General features: G+C 45.8%; 1 protein-coding gene across 1 annotated transcript in view; it reads right to left on the bottom strand.

Moving 5' to 3' along the window:
- Positions 1-4,870: 4,870 nt before the first annotated feature.
- LOC124000178 (potassium voltage-gated channel subfamily G member 4-like) overlaps positions 4,871-24,523 on the bottom strand; it is a 40,333-nt gene continuing 20,680 nt past the window's right edge. Inside the window, exon 3 of the mRNA XM_046306380.1 lies at positions 4,871-6,313. Coding sequence (XP_046162336.1) covers positions 5,444-6,313 — 870 coding nt within the window. The 3' untranslated portion in view covers positions 4,871-5,443. The remainder of the gene's footprint in view (positions 6,314-24,523) is intronic.

The raw sequence follows: 24,523 nt of genomic DNA on the forward strand, positions 1-24,523 counted from the left end.
TCATCCTTGCGCTTATTTTTCTCATCGCCTGTCGCCATCTGAGCGCAACTATGATGTGGGTAACCGTGAACTGCTCGCCATCCGCTTAGCCCTAGGCGAATGGCGACAGTGGTTGGAGGGGGCGACCGTTCCTTTTGTCGTTTGGACAGACCATAAGAACCTTGAGTACATCCGTTCTGCCAAACGACTTAATGCCCGTCAAGCTCGTTGGGCGTTGTTTTTCGCTCGTTTCGAGTTTGTGATTTCTTACCGTCCGGGTAGCAAGAACACCAAGCCTGATGCCTTATCCCGTCTGTTTAGTTCTTCTGTGGCTTCTACTGATCCCGAGGGGATTCTTCCTTATGGGCGTGTTGTCGGGTTAACAGTCTGGGGAATTGAAAGACAGGTTAAGCAAGCACTCACGCACACTGCGTCGCCGCGCGCTTGTCCTAGTAACCTCCTTTTCGTTCCTGTTTCCACTCGTCTGGCTGTTCTTCAGTGGGCTCACTCTGCCAAGTTAGCTGGTCATCCCGGTGTTCGAGGCACTCTTGCGTCTATTCGCCAGCGCTTTTGGTGGCCGACTCAGGAGCGTGACACGCGCCGTTTCGTGGCTGCTTGTTCGGACTGCGCGCAGACTAAGTCGGGTAACTCTCCTCCTGCCGGTCGTCTCAGACCGCTCCCCATTCCTTCTCGACCATGGTCTCACATCGCCTTAGACTTCATTACCGGTCTGCCTTTGTCTGCGGGGAAGACTGTGAGAGCCGCCAATAAACGCAGGATTAAGAGTCCAAGGTATTGTTGCGGCCAGAGAGTGTGGCTTTCCACTCGCAACCTTCCTCTTACGACAGCTTCTCGTAAGTTGACTCCGCGGTTCATTGGTCCGTTCCGTGTCTCCCAGGTCGTCAATCCTGTCGCTGTGCGACTGCTTCTTCCGCGACATCTTCGTCGCGTCCATCCTGTCTTCCATGTCTCCTGTGTTAAGCCCTTTCTTCGCACCCCCGTTCGTCTTCCCTCCCCCCTCCCGTCCTTGTCGAGAGCGCACCTATTTACAAGGTACATAAGATCATGGACATGCGTTCTCGGGGACGGGGTCACCAATACTTAGTGGATTGGGAGGGTTACGGTCCTGAGGAGAGGAGTTGGGTTCCGTCTCGGGACGTGCTGGACCGTTCACTCATCGATGATTTCCTCCGTTGCCGCCAGGATTCCTCCTCGAGTGCGCCAGGAGGCGCTCGGTGAGTGGGGGGGTACTGTCATGTTTGTCATTTATTATCATGTCTTGTCCCTGTGCTCCCCATTCTATTCGTTTCCCTCTGCTGGTCTTATTAGGTCCTTTCCCTCTTTCTATCCCTCTCTCTCCCCCTCCCTCTCTCACTCTCTCGCTCTCTCTTCTCTCTATCGTTCCGTTCCTGCTCCCAGCTGTTCCTATTCCCCTAATCATCATTTAGTCTTCCCACACCTGTTCCCGATCCTTTCCCCTGATTGGAGTCCCTATTTATTCCTTTGTGTTCCGTTCCTGTCCCGTCGGTTCCTTGTTTAGTATTCACCATGCTGTGATTGCGTTTCGCCCTGTCCTGTCGTGTTTTTGCTGTGATTGTGTATCGCCCTGTCCTGTCGTGTTTTTTGCCTTCATCAGATGCTGCGTGTGAGCAGGTGTCTCTGTCAACTACGGCCTGCGCCTACCCGAAGCGACCTGCAGTCTGTGGCCGCTTCTCCTGTTTTTCCCCTCTACAGACTAGAGGATTTCTGTTATTCCCTGTTTGGACTTGAATAAACTCTGTTTCTGTTAAGTCGCTTTTGGGTCCTCTTTCACCCGCATGACAAAAACAGCAAAATAATGTGGCAAATACATTTATTTTATGTCCTGAATACAAAGCCTTATGTTTCCGTCAAATCCAGCACAACACATCACTGAGTACCACTCTCCATATTTTGAAGCATGGTGGTGGCTGCATCATGTTATGGGTATGCTTTTCATCGGCAAGGAGGACTAGGGAGTTTCTTGGGATAAAAATAAATGGAATACAGCTAAACACAGGCAAAATCCTAGAGGAAAACCTGGGTCAATCGTCTTCCCAATTCACCCTTCAACATTACAATAACCTGCAACACGCCAAATATATGCTGGAATTGCTTACCAAGAGAACATTAAATGTTTCTGAGTGGCATAGTTACAGTTTTGACTTAAATCGTCTTGAAAAGCTATGGCAGGACTTGAAAATGGCTGTCTAGCAATGATGAATAACCAACTCGACAGAGCTTGAAGAATTTAAAAAAAGAATAGTTAGCAAATATTGTACAATCCCTGTGTGCAAAGCTGTTAGAGACTTACCCAGAAAGACTCACAGCTGTAATTGCTGCAAAAAGGTGATTTTAACATGTATTAACTCAGGGGTGTGAATACTTACGTAGATTCAATATTTCTGTATTTCATTTTAAATAAATGTGCAAAAATGCTTCAAAACATGTTTTCACTTTGTCATTATGGGGTATTGTGTGCACATGGGTGAGACAATTCCTATGATTTTTTCATATACATTTGGTGTTATATACTTTATGGTTTGGATCAATGCCAGCCACCAAATGAGACGGCACAACTGGACAGTTAATGCAGTCATTGAAAGAAGCAGAACTCCCATCGATTAATACCCAAGTAGCTTGACTTTTCACTTAACATTTACACAAACAGGTCGCTGAAGATCCACGTTGAAATTGGACGTATGTCCAGGTACCCAGCACGTCGGGAGATGATTTCCAAACCAGCCACTATGGACAACAGTGAGCGCTATTACCATTAAGTAGGCTTAGGTTTTGCTAGGGCATTGTGGACAAGGATCGCGATGGCTGTAAGCCGCAAACTCCAAACTCCGAACTCTTGGTCGTGTGATAGGCACATCGTGTGATTACCATATCGCAAACCTTAACCCTTAACTTGGACAAACATCAGAATCTGAAGTCAAATTGGTCAAATCATGAGATTTTGTTGCATTTACAATCCAACATCATATTTCTTTTAGTGGGTTCTACCACCACAAAACTTTAAGTTGCTATAGAAGTACTTACCAACATTTCAATCGGTCTTTATACATCGAGTTAAAGATTGTTCACTGACATGCACCAACCTGACTACCCGCTACATGATCCTACCACAGAGAAGGGAATACAGCACTGGCAGAGTCCTCCGCAACCAGAGTCAACTGTCCAGCATCAATGCAAGAACTTAATAGACTGAAAAATTTGACCATAGCCACTGCCATCAGACTTTTTAATAACCAAATAGACTTTTAAACTGTAATTGGTTAGGACCTTTTTAATTGAACGTAGTATCCTGTGTTTTTTTAAGCATTTATCTAAATGTAACTGCATTCTGCATAATTAAGTTTCGTCGACTGTGAGCATGAATGAAATAAGTCAAAATAAAATGGTTAGAAGTGATAAATTAAAATAACCTACCAAGAGATCTGGTTGAGTGGCTGCTGACATATCCAAATTGTTCCAAGAGTCCAGAGAGAGAGGAACAATAGTATCAATGACTGTGGCTTTAGACATGAATGATGACTTTTGATAGACCAATTGATCTGAAGAAGTGATATGTCAATAGCCTTATAGAGCAATAATTAATGAGCTGTATTGCTAAAAGCATCTTTATAGCTAGGTTTTGTGCATGCGAAGAGGCATCCATCCACCAGTGCAGTTAAAAGACACACCTAGTGCCTCCTGAGTGGCGCAGCGTTCTAAGGCACTGCATTGCAGTGTTGAGGTGTCACTACAGCCTGGGATTGAACCCATGCTGTGTCACAACCTGCCGTGACCGGGAGTCCCATAGGATGCAATTGGCCCAGCGTCGTCTGGGTTAGGGGAGGGTTTGGCCGGGGGGGCTATACTTGGCTCATCGTGCTCTAGCGACTCCTAGTGGCGGGCCGAGCGCCTGCAGGCTAACCTCGCTCGTCAGTTTCCTCTGACACATTGGTTCAGCTGACTTCCGGGTTAAGCGGGCGGGTGATAAGAAGCGTGGCATTGCAGGTCATGTTTAGGAGGATGCATGACTCGACCTTCACCTCTCCCGAGCCCATTGAGGAGTTACAACGATGAGACAAGATTGTAATCAAGAAAATGGAGAGAAAAAGGGGGTAAAACATTTTTTTACACAGCTAATATGTCCAAATTAACCATTATGATTACAATGACTCACTACTCAAATTACAATCTCAATGCCCAGCTATGAAGATGGATTTACAGTGTAAGGGTAACATGCCAACTGTTCAAGTATGTTACATTCTATAACGTCTTACATCATTGTATAAAATAGGCTGGCCATATTCAGATAATTATAAGTTTACAAGAGTCTTGTGTGATTGGAGAAGATTTGATCATAAAGCAAATTCAAAGCAATATTAGAGGGTTTTCAACCTTCTGATTCTGGCAGGACACATTGAGATTGACTTTAATTTAAAGGTAGACTCAGAGAGATGACGTTGCCATGAGAAGCACAACAGATATTGGTCGTGTTCCACTTCTAAGACGTTGACAGATCTTACGATGCCTTACAATGCCATATGTTGTAGCAATCTGTCAGTTGATGACACAATTGATGACGTGGCACACAACCATTGGTTGATGCATGCAACTTCTAAGCAGTGGAACGTGACCACGTTCCCTGCTCAGACGCTGCATGCTTCAACAAATAGATGTATAATTTAACAATATGTTTATTATTGCCTTGGATTTAATTACCGTAGAACATATGGATTTAATTAGATCGTATGTTTGGATACTTAATTGTTATGTTTTATCGTTTTTTGGGGGTGGAACTGCAATTTGTACCACTTCTGTAGAATCACCCGTATATCTTCCCAGAAAGACAAAAAAACAACGACAACTGTGTAGTTGAGATCACTTGTGTTTTTATTTAGAGCCTTACAAAGTTAATTCAACACACATGGCTCTCTTTCTCAAGCAGATTATAAAAGCTCTATGATCATTGCTTGTCGAAGCGTGCGGTGGCAAATAACTCCATCTCCGTGACTCCAAACACTCAAGCAGCCAAATCCAGGGTAGTCTGTGTGTATCTTTGCATTTGTTGCAGCTAAAGAGAGAGGACTTATCCAGCACGGGAGAGTCAGAACCATCCAGTATGATATCTGAGGTCTTTTAAGTACAGCTTTTAAAGCCTCTCAAAAATAAAATCACTTGAGCTCAGTACAGATGTCTAGGGTAGACAGGTGGCTATGTCTTCCATTTGTCCTTCTGATCTCAGACAGAGATTGAAACTAAAATGAAAACAAGTATGTGGTGAGTGAACTACGCAATATTTTCGAAGAGAGGAGAAAGCAATGGAGAAAAAAAAAATGAATTTGGATTGGATATTTTACTGCATCATCTATTAAGTCTATGATGAGTGAGCCTGCTGAGGCCTCCCTGTTGCCAGTATGTGGGCCGGGAGAGGTGGGGTCTGTTTGACTGTCTAAAAGGCTCCTGCTGGCAGCCTGAGGCTGTGGCTAAGCTGGTTAGCCTCAACACCATTCTCCAGCAAGGACAGGGACTCCAGAGAGCGAGTGCTCTCCGTGTCTGGACAAATGTGGCGCAGCCCTGGGGGCGGGAAGTCCTCGCTTCCCTCCTGGCCCTCCCCGCTGGCTGCTGCTAAGGCCGCTGCCGCCGCACACTCCTCCTTAAACAGGCGGTCATGCTCCCGCTTGAGATCCTGGTAGCTCTTAGAGAACATGTGGAAGATGGAGGTGGCAGGGAAGGCCATGATGAGGATGCCACTCAGAATGCTGCTCAGCGCCACCACCTGGCCCGGGATGCTACGTGGCACCATGTCTCCGTAGCCCACCGTCGTCATGGAGATGATGGCCCACCAATAGGAGGCAGGGATACTGCTGAAGTCCTCGACTCCGGTCAGCTCACTCTCAGCCAGGTGGACCAGCGGGGAGAAGAGGGTGACGGCCACACAAAGGAAGAGCAGCAGCAGGCCAAACTCTCTGGTGCTCCTCCTCACCGTCAGGCCCAGGGTCTGCAGGCCCAGAGAGTGACGGGCCAGCCTCATCACATACAGGATCCTTAGGGCCCTCAGGATCCTCAGCACCAGGCCTAGCTTGTCCAGGTAGCTGGTCCCTCCGGCCTTCTCATGGTCCATGGCCGGGTCATCTTCATCCACCACCAGGGACACGTAGTAGGGCAAGATGGCCATGGCGTCAATGACGTTGAGGGGCCCACGGATGAATTCCAGCTTGCTGCGAGCCTGGATGAAGCGCAGGATCCACTCCAGGGAGAACCAGGCCACACACACTGTCTCCACAATGAACATATTGCGGCATTTCTGAGAACACTCACCCTGAGAGAGAGAGAGAGAGAGAGAGAGAGAGAGAGAGAGAGAGAGAGAGAGAGAGAGAGAGAGAGAGAGAGAGAGAGAGAGAGAGAGAGAGAGAGAGAGAGAGAGAGAGAGAGAGAGAGAGAGAGAGAGAGGGAGTAGGTAGACAGTGGTCAAGTGGAAGAAAGAGAGAAGGACACACAAGGGGAGGGACATATATCAGTGGGTTAGATAACCATCTAGTAATTAATATATCAGCTTTTACCTACTCTACATGCTACTCTGATAGATAAGTGAGAGGCAATCAATTCATTAGGCAGGATCAAAGATTAATTCGACACACTCTGAACACAAAAGACAAACAGGCCAGAATTCCCTTTAACTGCCTTGAGAGGGGCAGGTAATTAAACACTCATAGGCCAGTAAAAATACTATTCCCAGCCAGCTACGCAGATCACAGACGCAGGCACACACACACACTTTCCCTCTCTCTTCCCTCACACAAACACCCTCTAATTTATCACCTCCCTCCCCCACTTTCTCTTCTTCTCACACATCTCTCTCCCTAATTTCTCTCTCTCAAATCAATTTCAATTCAAGGGGGCTTTATTGGAGTGGAAAACATATGTTTACATTGCCAAAGCAAGTTTAATAGATAATAAACAAAAGTGAAATAAACCCAAACAATTACAGTAAACATTACACTCACAAAAGTTCCAAAAGACATTTCAAATGTCATATTATGTGCAAATATGTTAAGTACATTAGGGAAAATAAATAAACATAAATATGGGTTGTATTTACAATGGTGTTTGTTCTTCAGTGGTTGCGATTTTCTTGTGGCAACAGGTCACAAATCTTGATGCTGTGATGGCACACTATGGTATTTCACCCAATAGATATGGGAGTTAATCAAAATTGGGTTTGTTTTCAAATTCTAAGCTACCTGCCGCCCATGCTGAAGCGTTACAGATTGTGCAATATAAATTTTAAGGTAATTTCCGATTGAGCTGACATATGCACCTTTTGCAGTAATTGCAGCCTCCGCTAACACGGGAACCGTGCCTTTAAATTTCAATCACGTTGTGATACAGCACTAAATAGGTCATATTGTATATTTGTATGTTTCTGTTGTATGTGTGTTTGCCATTAATCCCCTGTCAAGTGTGTGTACCCCTTCGACGGGCAAATGGAGAATACAATTAAAAGGCATGCATGCTCCAAAGCCTACTAGGAGGGACTGGAATTGTGTAAAGTCAGTGTTATCTTCCTGTGTGTGTCTCCTGCCTTCCTTTCAGGGCAGTGGTGGTAGAGTCAGGGCTGGTCTAACCTATGGCCTGCTGTAGGGTTATTGGCCTCTGTGTTGAGAGGTTAGTCACTGTCCCTCCAGCTCTCACAGGCTATCATGCATCTGGCCACTGGAGGGGAGATTTGTCCTTCTCTCTGTAGGACTTTACCTTTCCTCCACTACAGAGATCTGGCAAATATTTCATACACTACAGGCATCTTGGAATCTTTCCTCCACTACAGGGATCTGGGAATCTTTCCTCCACTACAGGCATCTTGGAATCTTTCCTCCACTACAGGGATCTGGGAATCTTTCCTCCACTACAGGGATCTGGGAATCTTTCCCCCACTACAGGGATCTGGGAATCTTTCTTCCACTACAGGGATCTGGGAATCTTTCCTCCACTACAGGGATCTGGGAATCTTTCCTCCACTACAGGGATCTGGGAATCTTTCCTCCACTACAGGGATCTGGGAATCTTTCCTCCACTACAGGGATCTGGGAATCTTTCCTCCACTACAGGGATCTAGGAATCTTTTCTCCACTACAGGGATCTGGGAATCTTTCCTCCACTACAGGGATCTGGGAATCTTTCCTCCACTACAGGGATCTGGGAATCTTTCCTCCACTACAGGGACCTGGGAATATTTCCCCCACTACAGGGATTTGGGAATATTTCCTCCACTACAGGGATCTGGGAATATTTCCTACACTACAGGGATCTGGGAATATTTTACGCACTACAGGGATCTGGGAATATTTCCTACACTACAGGGATCTGGGAATATTTCCTACACTATGCCACAGGCATACACATCACAGACAAACTGAATTGGTCCACTCACACTGACAGCGTCGTGAAGAAGGCGCAGCAGCGCCTATTCAACCTCAGGAGGCTGAAGAAATTCGGCTTGTCACCAAAAGCACTCACAAACTTCTACAGATGCACAATCAAGAGCATCCTGGCGGGCTGTATCACCGCCTGGTACGGCAACTGCTCCGCCCTCAACCGTAAGGCTCTCCAGAGGGTAGTGAGGACTGCACAACGCATCACCGGGGGCAAACTACCTGCCCTCCAGGACACCTACACCACCCGTTGTTACAGGAAGGCCATAAAGATCATCAAGGACATCAACCACCAGAACCACTGCCTGTTGACCCGGCTATCATCCAGAAGGCGAGGTCAGTACAGGTGCATCAAAGCTGGGACCGAGAGACTGAAAAACAGCTTCTATCTCAAGGCCATCAGACTGTTAAACAGCCACCACTAACATTGAGTGGCTGCTGCCAACACACTGTCATTGACACTGACCCAACTCCAGCCATTTTAATAATGGGAATTGATGGGAAATGATGTAAATATATCACTAGCCACTTTAAACAATGCTACCTTATATAATGTTACTTACCCTACATTATTCATCTCATATGCATATGTATATACTGTACTCTAATAATAATAATAATAATAAATAATAATAATAAATGCCATTTAGCAGACGCTTTTATCCAAAGCGACTTACAGTCATGTGTGCATACATTCTACGTATGGGTGGTCCCGGGAATCGAACCCACTACCCTGGCGTTACAAGTGCCATGCTCTCCTCTCTCTCTGTATATGTGTGTGTGGCGTTACAAGTGCCATGCTCTACCAACTGAGCTACAGAGGACCATGGGGAGAATTATGGGGAGAAGAGATGACAGGGGTAAAATTTGAATTTGAGGTGAGGTGGGGGGGTTAATATAAAGATGGGATTATGGGGAGAAGAGACGACAGGGGTAATAAGTGAGGTGGGGTGGGGGGTTAATATAAAGATGGGGTCATGGAGAAAGGGACTTTGGGTAGAAGTGAGGTGGGAAGGGTTAATATAAAGATGGGGTCATGGAGGGATCTATGGTAGAAGTATTTCTTCACTAATGGGAACTAAAGATTAACCTTTAAGGGACTTAGAAACTTAGCAGGATATTGAACATTTTCCACAAATGGTTGGGACGTCACCTTATAATGTCAAATCAAATCTGATCCTATTTGTCGGACTCTTTGTAAATACTGAATACCAGTGAAAGGTTTTCAATGGGTCAGGCTAATGCTAGCGAATAAAGCCCAATGAGTAATGCTAGGGCTATAAGTTAGCATCTTCACAGCATGTTTTCAATAAGACAAGCTAACGTTAGTAAAGGGTGTAGCTAGGTCAGCGAAAAGGTCAAAAAAGTCTAAAGGAAGGGTTCAATTCATGACAGAGTCATTTCTCCTCCTCCGCCTATTCCCTAAACTTTCTGCTTCTTCCTCATCTTCTTTGTCCTTTTCCTCGTCTTCTTCTTTGTCCTCTTCGTTGCAATGCGGTAGAAAAGCGAACAGGGAATGATCAGAGTGGCTGGAGTCTTTGACAATCTTCATGTGGCCCTTGCCTCCTGTCCATCTTGCTGATAGCTTCCTGCAGCATTGAGATGTCTTTATCATCAAAACACTTCTTCATTTCCTCTGGCATTTCCTCTACATCATCGACTGCATCCTTATGTAACACATGTATCACTAGCCACTTTAACTATGCCACTTTGTTTACTTTGTCTACACACTCATCTCATATGTATATACTGTAGCTGAGAGGTACCATCTGCCTTATGCTGCTCTGGACCATCACTCATTCATATCCTCATATGTACATGTTCATTTCCCATCTAATGCACTGTGTATAAGACAGTAGTTTTGGAATTGTTAGTTAGATTACTTGTTTTATCACTGCATTGTCGGAACTAGAAGCACAAGCATTTGCCTCTGACTGGAAAACACATCATCATGGTCAGTATTGAAAAATTCAAGTCGGAATGTGACAGTTAATAAAATTGATTGATTGATTTGTAAATGGGTAAATATTTACAACCTACAGGGAACTGAATAATATCCTACACTACAGCGATCTGGGAATATTTCCTCTAGTACAGCGATCTGGGAATATTTTCTACACTACAGAGATCTGGGAATCTTTCCTTCAGTACAGCAATCTGGGAATATTTCCTCTAGTACAGGGATCTGGGAATATTTCTTCACTAATGGAACTTTAACCTTTAATCTTCCTTTCCATTATTCAGTCCATCTATTGCTCATTTCTTAAGCTTCTGGGACTTGTCTACCTTATAATGTCAAATCAAATCACATTTTATTTGTCACGTTTAGTTAACAACAGGTGAATACTAACAGTGAAATGATAACTTATAGTCTTATCCATAAGTAAGCATAAGTAAGAATAAATACACAATGAGTAATGATAACCTCTATATCACGGAGGCGCTCCGCACAGCTAAAGCTAACTCTCTCCTCTGCTCTCATTTGATCAGGGGTATGAGGTAATTGAACCATCAGATATGTTGGTATAGGTAGGGGTAAAGTGAGGCAACAGCGTTTGTGATGAGTCAAAAGAGTTAGTGCAAAGGGGGGTCAATGCAGATAGTCTCTGTAGCTATTTGATAAACTATTTAGCAGTCTTATGGCTTGGGGGGTACTTTTTGTACCAGACATGGTGCATCGGTACCACTTGCAATGCGGTAGAAAAGAGAACAGTCCATGATCTGGGTGGCTGGAGTCTTTGACAATTTCTAGGGCCTTCCTCTGACCCACTGGTATAGAGGTCCTGGATGGCAGGTACAGTAGCTCGGCCCCAGTGATGTACCGGGCCGTATACATTACCCTCCCTGTAGCAAGGCTGTTGGATGCCAAGATTGCCATCAGCAGTGACAACTCCATTGATGCTCTCAATGGTGCAGCTGTAGAAATTTTTGAGGATCTGATGACCTCTACCTCTATCCATATAGAGAGCTGACCTGAGCTGAGAGGTAAATCTGCCTTACACTCTGGGACATTGAGCACATTAAGGCAGAGTGCCACTCTCCCACTCATCTGCATAATGGTTCATTTCTCACATCTAATGCACTCCCTCTGACCTTATCTTACTGACTTGTTCTGTACCAAATGTCAATGACGTTTCATTTCAACAGCAGCAGTCAATTCAACCCGGCTGCTGCCAAAGTGCCTCTGACTGGAAAACACATCATCATGGTCAGTATTGAAAAATTCAGAAGTCGGAATGTGACAGTTATAGTAACGGAATAGAATGATTGAAAATAGTAAATGAGAGTAACATACTTTACAACCAACAGCTGCAACTGAATAATATGCCTGACATGTACAACAGCTACCTACCCTCAGAAAGGGTTAGCAACATTCTCAGAGATGCTTCCAACAGAATAGCAGTGGAGTTATCATTCAATGGCACCCCAATTACTAGAGTGAAATTTGTCTACTCATTTGCAAGGCTTTGGTACAAAACCTAAACAATTATTAAGCTGAATAATTCAAATCAGCTGCCATTCAGGAAAACCACTTTTGAAACACCTGACGGTAAGAGAGAGGGAGAGAATTCTGACCATGTACAATGCATTATTTTAAGCCATTAATGAAGGGATACTTTGGGATATTGGTCATGAAGCCCTTTATCTACTTCCCCAAAGTCAGATGAACTCATGGATACAATTTGTATGTCTCTGCATCAAGTATGAAGGAAGTTAGAGGTCGTTTTGAGTGCCAATGATAAATTGCGTTAGCGCAATGACTAGAAGTCTATGGAATCAACTAGCATGCTAGCAGTTACCATAGACATCCAGTCATTGCGCTAAAGCTAGCTAGCAATTGCACTAAAGCCAGTTAGCTTCAAACTGCACGCAGAGACATTAAAATGGTATCCACGAGTTAACTCTGAGGAAGTGGATACAGGTCTTCGTTGCCAAATCCTGAGGTATCCCGTTAAGCAAAAGAAAGATGTATTAAATCCTTTGTTTACATGGCTATAGAGTCTACGGCTTGACCTTTTCCAAAATGTTGTTGTATTACAGAATGTATTTAAATGGATTAAATTGAGATTGTATCACTGATTTACACACAATACCCAATAATGTAAAAGTGGAATTATATTTTTCATTTGTTATGGCAAGCCTAAATGAGTTCAGGAGTAAAAATGTGCTTAACCAGTCAGAAAATAAGTTACATGGACTGTGTGGTTTGCAAAGAATGGTTTACAAAGTAGGCAAATAGTTCGCAAAAGCAGACATTTAATATCACTTTGAGCATGTCGCAGTTATTAGTGTTATTACACTTTGGATCATGTAGGCTGTCATTGTAAATAATTATGTTTTCAACTGACCTAAATAAAAGTTAAATCATTTTTTTTAATGTATCAATTACACCCAGTCACTAAAGATACAGGCACCCTTTCTAACTCAGTTGCTGGAGAGGAAGGAAACCCCTCGGGGATTTCACCATGAACCCAATGGTGATTTTAAAACAGTTACAGAGTTTCATGTCTGTGATAGGAGATAACTGACAATGGATCAACATTGTAGTTTGTCACGCCTTGGTCATTGTATTTTGTGTTTTTGGTATAGGTTTGAGTAGGCCAGGGTGTGACATGGGTTTATATGTTGTGTTTCGTATTGGGGTTTGTATTAATTGGGATTGTGTATGATTAGGGGTGTGTCTAGTTAGGCTTGGCTGCCTGAGGCGATTCTCAATCAGAGGCAGGTGTTTGTCGTTGTCTCTGATTGAGAACCGTATTTAGACAGCCTGACTTTCGCGTTGTAATTTGTGGGTGTTTGTTCCTGTCTCTGTGTAGTAGTCACCAGATAGACTGTAATTAGTTTCACGTTTCGTTTGTTGTTTTCGTATTCAGTTATTTCATGTACCTTTTCATTCATTAAAGTCATGAGTAACCTACACGCTGCATTTCGGTCTGACTCTCTTCATTCAACAGACAAACGACGTTACATAGTTACTCCACAATACTAACAAAATATTCCAAAATATGCATCCTGACCCCTCCTGTGTCTCCTGACCCCTCCTGTCTCAGCCTCCAGTATTTATGCTGCAGTAGTTTATGTGTCGGGGGGCTAGGGTCAGTTTGTTTATCTGGAGTACTTCTCCTGTCCTATTCGGTGTCCTGTGTAAATCTAAGTGTGCGTTCTCTAATTCTCTCCTTCTCTCTTTCTTTCTCTCTCTCGGAGGACCTGAGCCCTAGGACCATGCCCCAGGACTACCTGACATGATGACTCCTTGCTGTCCCCAGTCCACCTGGCCATGCTGCTGCTCCAGTTTCAACTGGCCTGGGCCCTAGGACCATGTCCCAGGACTACCTGACATGAGGACTCCTTGCTGTCCCCAGTCCACCTGGCCATGCTCCTGCTCCAGTTTCAACTGTTCTGCCTTACTATTATTCAACCATGCTGGTCATTTATGAACATTTGAACATCTTGGCCACGTTCTGTTATAATCTCCACCCGGCACAGCCAGAAGAGGACTGGCCACCCCACATATGCTCTCTCTAATTCTCTCTTTCTTTCTCTCTCTCGGAGGACCTGAGCCCTAGGACCGTACCCCAGGACTACCTGACATGATGGCTCCTTGCTGTCCCCAGTCCACCTGACTGTGCTGCTGCTCCAGTTTCAACTGTTCTGCCTTATTATTATTTGACCATGCTGGTCATTTATGAACATTTGAACATCTTGGTCATGTTCTGTTATAATCTCTACCCGGCACAGCCAGAAGAGGACTGGCCACCCCACATAGCCCGGTTCCTCTCTAGGTTTCTTCCTAGGTTTTGGCCTTTCTAGGGAGTTTTTCCTAGCCACCGTGCTTTTACACCTGCATTGTTTGCTGTTTGGGGTTTTAGACTGGGCTTCTGTACAGCACTTTGAGATATCAGCTGATGTACGAAGGGCTATATAAATACATTTGATTTGATTTGATTTGATCCTGCTTGCAAAAAGGCACTAAAGTAATACTGCTGATAGAGGAAAATATAGTTTAGATGATCAATTATGTATACTTTAATGATTAGAACCATTCATGCTAATACTATTATGTTATGATTTCAAAAGTATGGGTTCTTAATTGTACTGTTACTGAAAATGTAAGCAGAAATTAATTGTGTCTGTGTCTCCTGGGAAAGTTTTAAAGCAGAGATAAAATAGTACTTCAAACAGATAAGAATGTTTTGGTTGGATTCCATTAGCAGAGAGAAGTATATCCTTTAGGCAGGTTGGAATGTAGTTTATGAGGGGAGTGAAACTATCTCCAGGACCGAATACTACGCCATTGTAAGACTGGGAGAGGGGGTGTAACTGATGACGTCATTTTATGTCTTCTTCAGATTTAAAATGTAATGTTCTTTGTATTTTGGGTCAGTACTCATCAAGAATAAATGCTGAACTTGTTTTTTAAGACTGGTCTCTTGCTAATTCATGCAAATGATAAACTTACAACTTATCATCAATTAGAAATGAGTGCGAATTTAATTGGTTTTGGCAATAAAACATAAGGGAATTTAAAATTCCTCTATCAACTGCAAAAAATGCAAAAAAATAACTTTTTGTCCTGAATACAAAGCGTTATGTTTGGGGCATCACTGAGTACACATCACTGAGTACCACACATTTTCAAGCATGGTCCTTGCCCTAGTCAGGATAAAAATAAACAGAATAGCCAAGCATAGGCAAAATCCTAGAGGAAGACTTCCAGACACTGTTACGGTTTTCCTCCTCTTCGTCTGAAGAAGAGAGGCGAGAAGGATTGGAGGACCAATATGTGACGTGGTAAGCGTCCATGGTTTTAATAGGAAAACTCAAACATGAACACAACTACAAAACAAGAAAACCAAAACAGCCCTATCTGGTGCAGTAAACACAAAGACAGGAAACAATCACCCACAAAATACCCAAAGAATATGGCTGCCTAAATATGGTTCCCAATCAGAGACAACAATAAACACCTGCCTCTGATTGAGAACCAATCCAGGCAACCATAGACATACCTAGACAACGAAAACTGAACACAACACCATAAATCTACAAAAAACCCTAGACAAGACAAACACATAAATCACCCATGTCACACCCTGGCCTAACCAAAATAATAAAGAAAACAAAAATAACTAAGGCCAGGTGTCACGACTTCCGCCGAGGTTGGATCTCCTGCCCGTTCGGGTGGTGCTCGGCAGTCGTCGTCACCGTCCTACTAGCCACTACCGATCCCTTTTTGTGTATCTGTTGGTTTTGTCTGATTGTTTTCACCTGTGTGTTGTTTAGTTAATTAGTGTCTGTATATAATGTAGGTTGTCCCGCCCTTGTTTTGTGCGGGATTGTTTATTTTGTCATTCATTTCGTCTGTCGGTGTTTTTGTGTTTATTATTCTCCAGTTAGTCTGTTATCCTGTTTTGGATAATTTCACCCTGTGTGTATTTGGGTTGACCGTGTTTATTTTGTTCACTGGGGAATAAACTTTATATCGCTATTTGCTCTCTGCGCCTGATTCCACCCACCTTGATTAGACGTGACAGAATCCCGCACCACCATGGAATCAGCAGGAGCAGCAGCGTCTCCTCTCCCATCGATGGAAGAGAGGGTCCTCCATCATACCAGCGTGATTCACCGGAATGGTTCTGCTATGGACCAAATGATGGAGAGAATGGATCGATGGGAGAGGAGTGCATACCACCTCATCTCTAGCAACCCCTTCTCCAGCACCTCCTGTTTCTGCGACCACATCTGGCTCTGGGGCTCTTCGGCTGACACTCCCACGGGAGTTTGACGGATCGGCGGCTGGGTGCCAGGGTTTCCTCCATCAGCTGGAACTATACCTGGCTACCGTGCGTCCTGCTCCCTCTGGAGAGGAGAGCGTGTGCGCCCTCGTCTCCTGCTTGACTGGGCGAGCCCTCGAGTGGGCCAACACAGTGTGGAATGGTCCGGACTCGGCTAAGGATAATTACCCAGAGTTCACCCGCCGATTCCGAGCTGTTTTTGACCATCCGGCCGAGGGTCGGGCAGCGGGTGAACGGCTGTTTCGCCTGCGTCAGGAGACGAGGAGCGTACAGGATTTTGCCCTAGAGTTTAGGACTTTGGCAGCAGGAGCAGGATGGAACGACAGGGCCTTGATTGATCATTTTAGATGTAGTCTCAGGGAGGACGTCCGCAGGGAGCTGGCATGTCGGGACACCACATTCACACTGGATGGACTTATCGATCTGGCTATCCGTCTCGACAACCTGCTGGCTGCTCGCGGGCGTTTGGATCAGGTCCTGTCGTTTCCAATCCCCAGCCCCCCTGTTCCTATCCCTATGGAATTAGGAGGTACGGCTTCGAGGGGGACCGGAGGAGGAGTGTCCTCCTGCACCAGTTGTGATCGACGAGGGCACACGCCCGGCCGGTGCTGGAGGAACTCGTCTAGGAGTCGGGAGGACAGGCGGAACACTGCTCGATCACCCCAGGTCAGTAAGCACCAAACTCATTCAGAGCTTCCTGTCGGTCATGTATTTGTATTGATTTCTTTCCCTGGGTTTTCCCCCTCTCTACAGCATAAGGCGCTAGTCGATTCAGGCGCAGCTGGGAATTTTATGGATCGTGGGCTTGCGTTAAGGCTAGGGATTCCCCTGGTGTCGTTAGATCGACCTTTCCCCGTGTACTCCTTAGATAGCCGACCATTAGGGTCAGGAGTAATTAGGGAGGCTACAGTGCCGCTGGACATGGTAACGCAGGGTGATCATAAGGAGCAGATTAGCCTGTTCCTTATAGATTCACCTGCGTTCCCAGTGGTGTTGGGGGTTCCCTGGTTAGCTCAACACAGCCCGGTGATTTCTTGGCGACAGGGGGCTCCTAAGGGGTGGTCAGAGGAGTGTTCAGGTAGGTGTATAGGAGTTGCCGTTGGTGCGACTACGGTGGAGAGTCCAGACCAAGTTTCCACCGTGCGCATTCCCTCTGAATATGCCGATTTGGCTATCGCCTTCAGTAAAGGGAAGGCGACCCAATTACCACCTCATCGTCGAGAGGACTGCGCGATAAACAATCTGGAATATGCTGCACTTCCTAGGAGTCACGTGTATCCATTGTCCCAGGAGGAGACAGTTGCGATGGGAAACATATGTTTCCGAATCGCTGGGACAGGGGTACATTCAGCCCTCCATATCACCCGTCTCCTCGAGCTTCTTTTTTGTGAAGAAGAAGGATGGAGGTCTGCATCCGTGTATTGATTATAGAGGTCTAAATTCCATTACAGTGGGGTTTAGTTACCCACTACCTCTCATCGCTACGGCAATGGAATCATTTCACGTGGCGCGATTCTTCACAAAACTGGACCTGAGGAGCGCGTATAATCTGGTACGTATCCGGGGAGGAGATGAGTGGAAAACCGCATTTAGTACTACTTCAGGTCATTATGAGTACTGCGTCATGCCATACGGGTTGAAGAATGCTCCAGCCGTTTTCCAATCCTTCGTAGATGAGATTCTCCGAGACATGCTCGGGCAGGGAGTGGTAGTGTACATTGATGACTTCTTGATCTATTCTGCCACACACGCGGAGCATGTGTCTCTGGTGCGTAAGGTACTTGGGCGACTACTGGAGCATGACCTGTATTGCAAGGCGGAGAGATGTGAGTTTTTCAAACAGTCCGTTTCCTTCCTGGGGTATCGTATTTCCACCTCCGGGGTGGTGATGGATGATCGCGTTACAGCCGTGCGTAATTGGACGACTCCGACCACGGTGAAAGAAGTGCAGCGGTTTTTAGGGTTTGCCAATTACTACCGGAGGTTTATCCGGGGTTTTGGTCAGGTGGCTGCTCCCATCACCTCACTGCTGAAGGGAGGACCGGTGCGCTTGCGCTGGTCAGCAGAGGCGGGCAGAGCTTTCAGTCGTCTGAAGGAGCTGTTCACCAATGCGCCCGTGTTGGCGCATCCGGACCCCTCTTTAGCGTTCATAGTGGAGGTGGATGCGTCAGAGGCTGGGGTTGGAGCCGTGCTGTTCTAACGCTCGGGCGTGCCAACCAAACTCCACCCGTGTGCTTTCTTTTCAAGCAAGCTCAGCCCAGTGGAGCGAAACTATGATGTGGGGGGCCGGGAGTTGTTAGCTGTAGTCAAGGCTCTGAAGGTGTGGAGACATTGGCTTGAGGGGGCTAAATACCCTTTTCTCATCTGGACTGACCATCGTAATCTCGAGTACATCCGGGCAGCTAAGAGACTAAATCCACGTCAGGCTAGATTTTTTACTAGGTTCCAGTTTACCCTCACATATCGGCCAGGCTCCCAAAACACCAAAGCTGATGCACTGTCTCGCCACTATGATACCGAGGAACGGTCAGTAGAGCCCACTCCCATCATTCCACCGTCATGTCTTGTGGCACCGGTGGTATGGGAGGTGGATGCTGAGATAGAGAGGGCCTCACGGTCAGAGCCGGCTCCTCCTAACTGTCCAGTAGGGACCAAGTACGTGCAGAGGGTGGTCCGGGACAAGCTGATTAGGTGGGCTCATACTCTTCCCTCCTCGGGTCATCCTGGTATCAAGAGGACAGTGCAGAGTCTGAGAGGGAGATACTGGTGGCCCATACTGGCTAAAGACGTGAGCTTTTATGTCTCCTCCTGCTCAGTGTGTGCTCAGAGCAAGGCTCCTCGGCACCTACCTAGAGGGAAATTACATCCCCTCCCCGTTCCACAACGGCCGTGGACACATTTATCGGTGGATTTTCTTACCGACCTTCCCCCGTCCCAGGGAAGTACTACGATCCTGGTCGTTGTGGATCGGTTTTCTAAGTCCTGTCGTCTCATTCCGTTGCCCGGTCTTCCTACGGCCCTGCAGACTGCTGAGGCTTTGTTTACCCATGTCTTCCGGCACTATGGGGTGCCTGAGGACATCGTCTCTGATCGGGGTCCCCAATTCACGTCCAGAGTGTGGAGGGTGTTTATGGAGAGACTGGGGGTCTCGGTTAGCTTAACCTCAGGTTTTCACCCCAAGAGTAATGGGCAGGTGGAGCGCGTTAACCAGGATGTGGGCAGGTTTCTGCGGTCCTATTGTCGGGACCGGCCTGGTGAGTGGGCAAGGTATGTTCCATGGGCCGAACTAGCCCAGAACTCCTTACGCCACTCCTCTACTAACTTGTCTCCTTTTGAGTGTGTGTTAGGTTACCAGCCGGTCCTGGCTCCATGGCATCAGAGTCAGACCGAGGCTCCTGCGGTGGAGGGATGGGTACAGCGCTCCAAGGACACCTGGAAAGCCGTTCCTGACTCATTAAGGTTAGCGGGAGAATGGCAGAAGAGGAGCGCTGATCAGCACCGCAGTGAGACCCCAGTGTTTGCACCGGGGGACAGGGTCTGGCTCTCGACCCGAAACCTGTGTCTCCGCCTGCCCTGTCGGAAGCTGGGGCCGCAGTGTGTGGGGCCGTTCAAAGTCCTGAGGAGAATAAACGAGGTGTGTTATAGGTTTTACCGTATTAACCCCTCATTTCATGTGTCTCTCCAGAGGCCGGTGGTGGCTGGTCCCCTGCAAGAAGGTGAGGTGTCTGAGGTCCCTCTGCCCCCTCTGGACATCGATGGGCCCCCGGCGTTTACAGTTCGAGGCATTCTGGATTCTAGACGCCGGGTGGGGGGCCTACAGTACCTCGTGGACTGGGAGGGGTACGGCCCGGAGGAGAGATGCTGGGTTCCGGTGAGGGACATTTTGGACCCTTCTCTCCTGATAGAATTCCACCGCCTCCACCCGGATCGCCCAGCACCTCGTCCTCCGGGTCGTCCTCGAGGACGGTGGCGGCGAGCTGCGGGAGCGTGCGTGGGGGGGGGGGTACTGTCACGACTTCCGCCGAGGTTGGATCTCCTGCCCGTTCGGGTGGTGCTCGGCGGTCGTCGTCACCATCCTACTAGCCACTACCGATCCCTTTTCGTGAATCTGTTGGTTTTGTCTGATTGTTTTCACCTGTGTTTTGTTTAGTTAATTAGTGTCTGTATATAATGTAGGTTGTCCCGCCCTTGTTTTGTGCGGGATTGTTTATTTTGTCATTCGTTTCGTCTGTCGGTGATTTTGTGTTTATTATTCTCCGGTTAGTCTGTTATCCTGTTTTGGATAATTTCACCCTGTGTGTATTTGGGTTGACCGTGTTTATTCTGTTCACTGGAGAATAAACTTTATATCGCTATTTGCTCTCTACGCCTGATTCCACCCACCTTGATTAGACATGACACCTGGGTGTGACATACTGGAAGACAAATTCACCTTTCAGCAGGAAAATAACCTAAAACACAAGGACAAATATACACTGGAGTTGCTTACTAAGATGACATTGATTGTTCCTGGGTGGCCTAGTTACAGCTTGAACATCTATGGCAAGACTTGAAAATGGCTGTCTAGCAATGATCAATCAACTAACTTGACAGAGATGGAATAATGTTTTAAAGAATAATGTGCAAATATCGTACAATCTAGGTGTGCACAGCTTTTAGAGACTTACTCAGAAAGACTCACAGCTGTAATCACTGCCAAAGGTGATTCTAAAATGTACAGTATTGACTCAGGGGGTTCAATACTTATCTTATTATGATATATTAGTGTTTTACTTTCCATTAGTTTTTCATTTAATTGTAGAATTGATCTTCCACTTTGACATTTTGTGTAGATCGTAGACAATTTTTAAAAATCAAATACATTTTAATAATGTTAACAATGTTGAAAAAGTCAAGGGATGAGAATACTTTCTGAAGGCACTGCTTTAGGGCTCTATTCAATCTTTATCGCCGAAGTTCAGATTGAATAAAACCCCTAGTGTTTATAGTCTCTTTTACATGCCTTAGCTGATTCAGTTCTAGGTGCTGAGATTAGTGTGTATAGCAGTGTGAAACTATGCACATTTCCCTGTGAAGGACCAACTCTTCACATAAGAGGCAATAACAATAGAGCTCTAAAAACAGTCAAGTGTTCTTTTCACAGTCAAGACTCCCACAGACTCATTACCCTGGAAAAGAGAAGCTTAAGTACGACTGTAAGAGTGAAAACTCCTTTTGTGGTATTGATCTTGTGATTGCCCATGTAGCAGATTTACTGTGTGATTTTGTCCATCTCGCACTGTCACTTGTCTTCAGGTACTTCAGACGTGCTGCAGCTCTAACAAGGACATGGATCCGGATGAACTCCCTTATCATCAAATCAAATGAAATTGAATTGGTCACACACATATTTAGCATATGTTATTTCGGGTGTAGCGAAATGCTTGTGTTCCTAGCTCAAATAGTGCAGTAGTATCTAGCAGTTCACAACATTACCCACTAATCTAAAAGTAAAATAATGAAACTAAGAAATATATTAATATTAGATTGAGTAATGTCGGAGTGGCATTGACTAAAATACAGTAGAATAGAATACAGTATATACATGAGATGAGTAAACCAGTATGTACACATTATATAAACATTATTCAAGTGGCTATTGTTCCATTATTAAAGTGAACAGTGATTCCAAGTTTATGTACAGTATATAGGGCAGGAGCAAAATGTTGTTTAGTTTGCAGTTATAACTGTATGTATCTATGGCTGCGTACATATGTAACCGATAGTTTACGGGGTGCGCGCTAATAGCGTTTCAATCGGTGACGTCACACGCTCTGAGACCTTGAAGTAGTTGCGGAGAGATGGCTTCCTGGGTATCAGTTGTTGATGTGTGCAGAGGGTCCCTATTTCAAGCCCAGGTAGGGGCGAGGAGAGGGACAGAAGCAATACTGTTGCACCTACAGTATGTGAATGTGAGTTCATTATGTGGATAGATTGTCAAGGAGCTGTGTGTGTTTGGGCGAGTGTGTGTGTGCGGGTGCGTTCGTGCATTTATTTCTGTGTGCATTTCTATGCAGAGAGACACTGAGGAACAAGAGGAAGCTCCTCTTATTGAAGTTAGACTGCAATATAAATAAGTGAAGCCAGTAAAAAGGGCCGGCAGCACAGAGGATAGATCACAAACCAGGGGCTGCTGCTCTGTCTTAGAAGGTCTATAAACTTGGCTTCTGCCTCTACTGTCTTTCACTAGCCTCCGTCTTCCTGCCCCTGCAACTTTACCTCTTCCTTTCCCACCTAACTAGATATCTCTCTCATTCTTTCTCCTTGTCTCTCTTTACATTCCTTCTCATATCAGCAGTGATCTGCCAGGCTCATCATCATGCTGAATCATCTCTATAAAAACCCACTCTCCAGCTGCCTCTGGGCCTCCGGCACAGCAAAGGAAACATTTTTGAGAGGAGAGGGAGAAAACCAGAAAGATTCAGCTCAAAACTATATTCAGTTCATTCGTCATGTTTACCTGCAACAGGACCTTCATCATACTGTGCACCAATGGACACATATTTCATTGTGACCTTGTGCTCACTTTTCAAGCTCTGAAGCACAAAGGGGAGCGGAGGTTTGGATGCCCAAATGTCTCATCATGTCCCCACTCGTCTGCTCACTTCCTGGGGTAGCATAACACCCAGGGAAAACTACAGCCAGATGCCAAACTGTTACATGACCACTAACTCACTTGTGCTTAGACTCAGATTCAGAACACACACACACACACACACACACACACACACACACACACACACACACACACACACACACACACACACACACACACACACACACACACACACACACACACACACACACACACACACACACACACACACACACACACACACACACACACACACACACACACACACACACACACACACAAACAGTCCCAAATCTTTAATCTTTATAATCCAGTCTTGATGCAGGGTACACTAGATGAGGCAGACAAACACACTAATGCCTCTACTTTTCTGACACTGTAGTATAGACTTTGAGGTGCCAGCTACATATGGGTGGTGTTAACCTGGAGCGGAGCTTATAGTAACCCAGCCTAACAGGCATTTATCTCAATATCTCTTGTTGGGCAGGCTGGCTCCCACAGGAGAGAACAGCTTTCCCACTAACAGCCCTTTGTGTCTTAATGGAGGAGAAAAATGGTGCGCACAGGTTGAGAGGTGGGATGAGTGGATGGATAAAGATGAGGTGACATGGAAAGCATGTGGTCCTGTCAAACATCATAACTCTCTATTAATGCCATGGCATGCAGCAGTAGCAACAGCAGTAGCAACAGCAGTAGCAGGCGCCTTATCTGACTGAACCATCTGTTCTCTTTTTTTATGTACCTTAAATAGAAACACATTTCTAGAAGGGAGTTATGTCTTTTAACACAAAAAACAAACACTCATAGGTTCAACAGGCACATAGATTTTTTTCTTCAACACACGCACACAGACACACACTTACACATACTCATGCTCTTTGTCCCCACTGGGGCATTGGGGCGCCCTGATCGCAGAGAGATGAGGCACTTGGTTGCGGTCTAGCTCCCGGCAGAATGGGATTCTGATGTGCTGCTCTGGTTAGCTGGGGACAGCAGCATTGCAGTGGGCTTCCTGAATGCTGTTGACTATGGTCCGGGGGAGAAATGGAGACACATGGGGAACAACTCTCTCACAGTCTCCCCTACAGGTCTCACTGAGCACAGAGGAACAACACCTGGCTGGGCCGGGCTTGGGCGTCCACATGACCAGGGAAGCCTTCAATCCACAGTACATCCACTATTAATTATACTGTAGTGTCCATCTGTGTATGACAGCTTGTCTGCAGAAATATGTGATGTGCTGTATATTAACAGATTAAAGTAAACTCATACTGCTTTTATGCGTTATCTAAACGCAACTTGACAACCATACAGCACATTAACACACTGAGTGTATGACCAGATAGGCAGTAATATCCATAATAGTCCTTCCTTATAAAAATAAGTCATCCCACAACTTCAGCTCTGTCTCTCTCCACAGTACCTCATTCCTCCACGCCTCTATGAAACTTCACAGCTCTATAGACAGCTAAATCCCCTGTTCCATCTCCATCTCAGCTCTTAAGCCCAGACATGCAGACACTGAGCAGACACTGAGTGCCTCGGTGTGTATGTATGTGTGGTGTGGTGTGGTGTGGTGTGGTGTGGTGTGGTGTGGTGTGGTGTGGTGTGGTGTGTGTGGTGTGGTGTGGTGTGTGTGTGTGTGTGTGTGTGTGTGTGTGTGTGTGTGT

The sequence above is a fragment of the Oncorhynchus gorbuscha genome, linkage group LG02 (genome assembly GCF_021184085.1).
Source record: "Oncorhynchus gorbuscha isolate QuinsamMale2020 ecotype Even-year linkage group LG02, OgorEven_v1.0, whole genome shotgun sequence".
NCBI classification, from domain to species: Eukaryota; Metazoa; Chordata; class Actinopteri; order Salmoniformes; family Salmonidae; genus Oncorhynchus; species Oncorhynchus gorbuscha.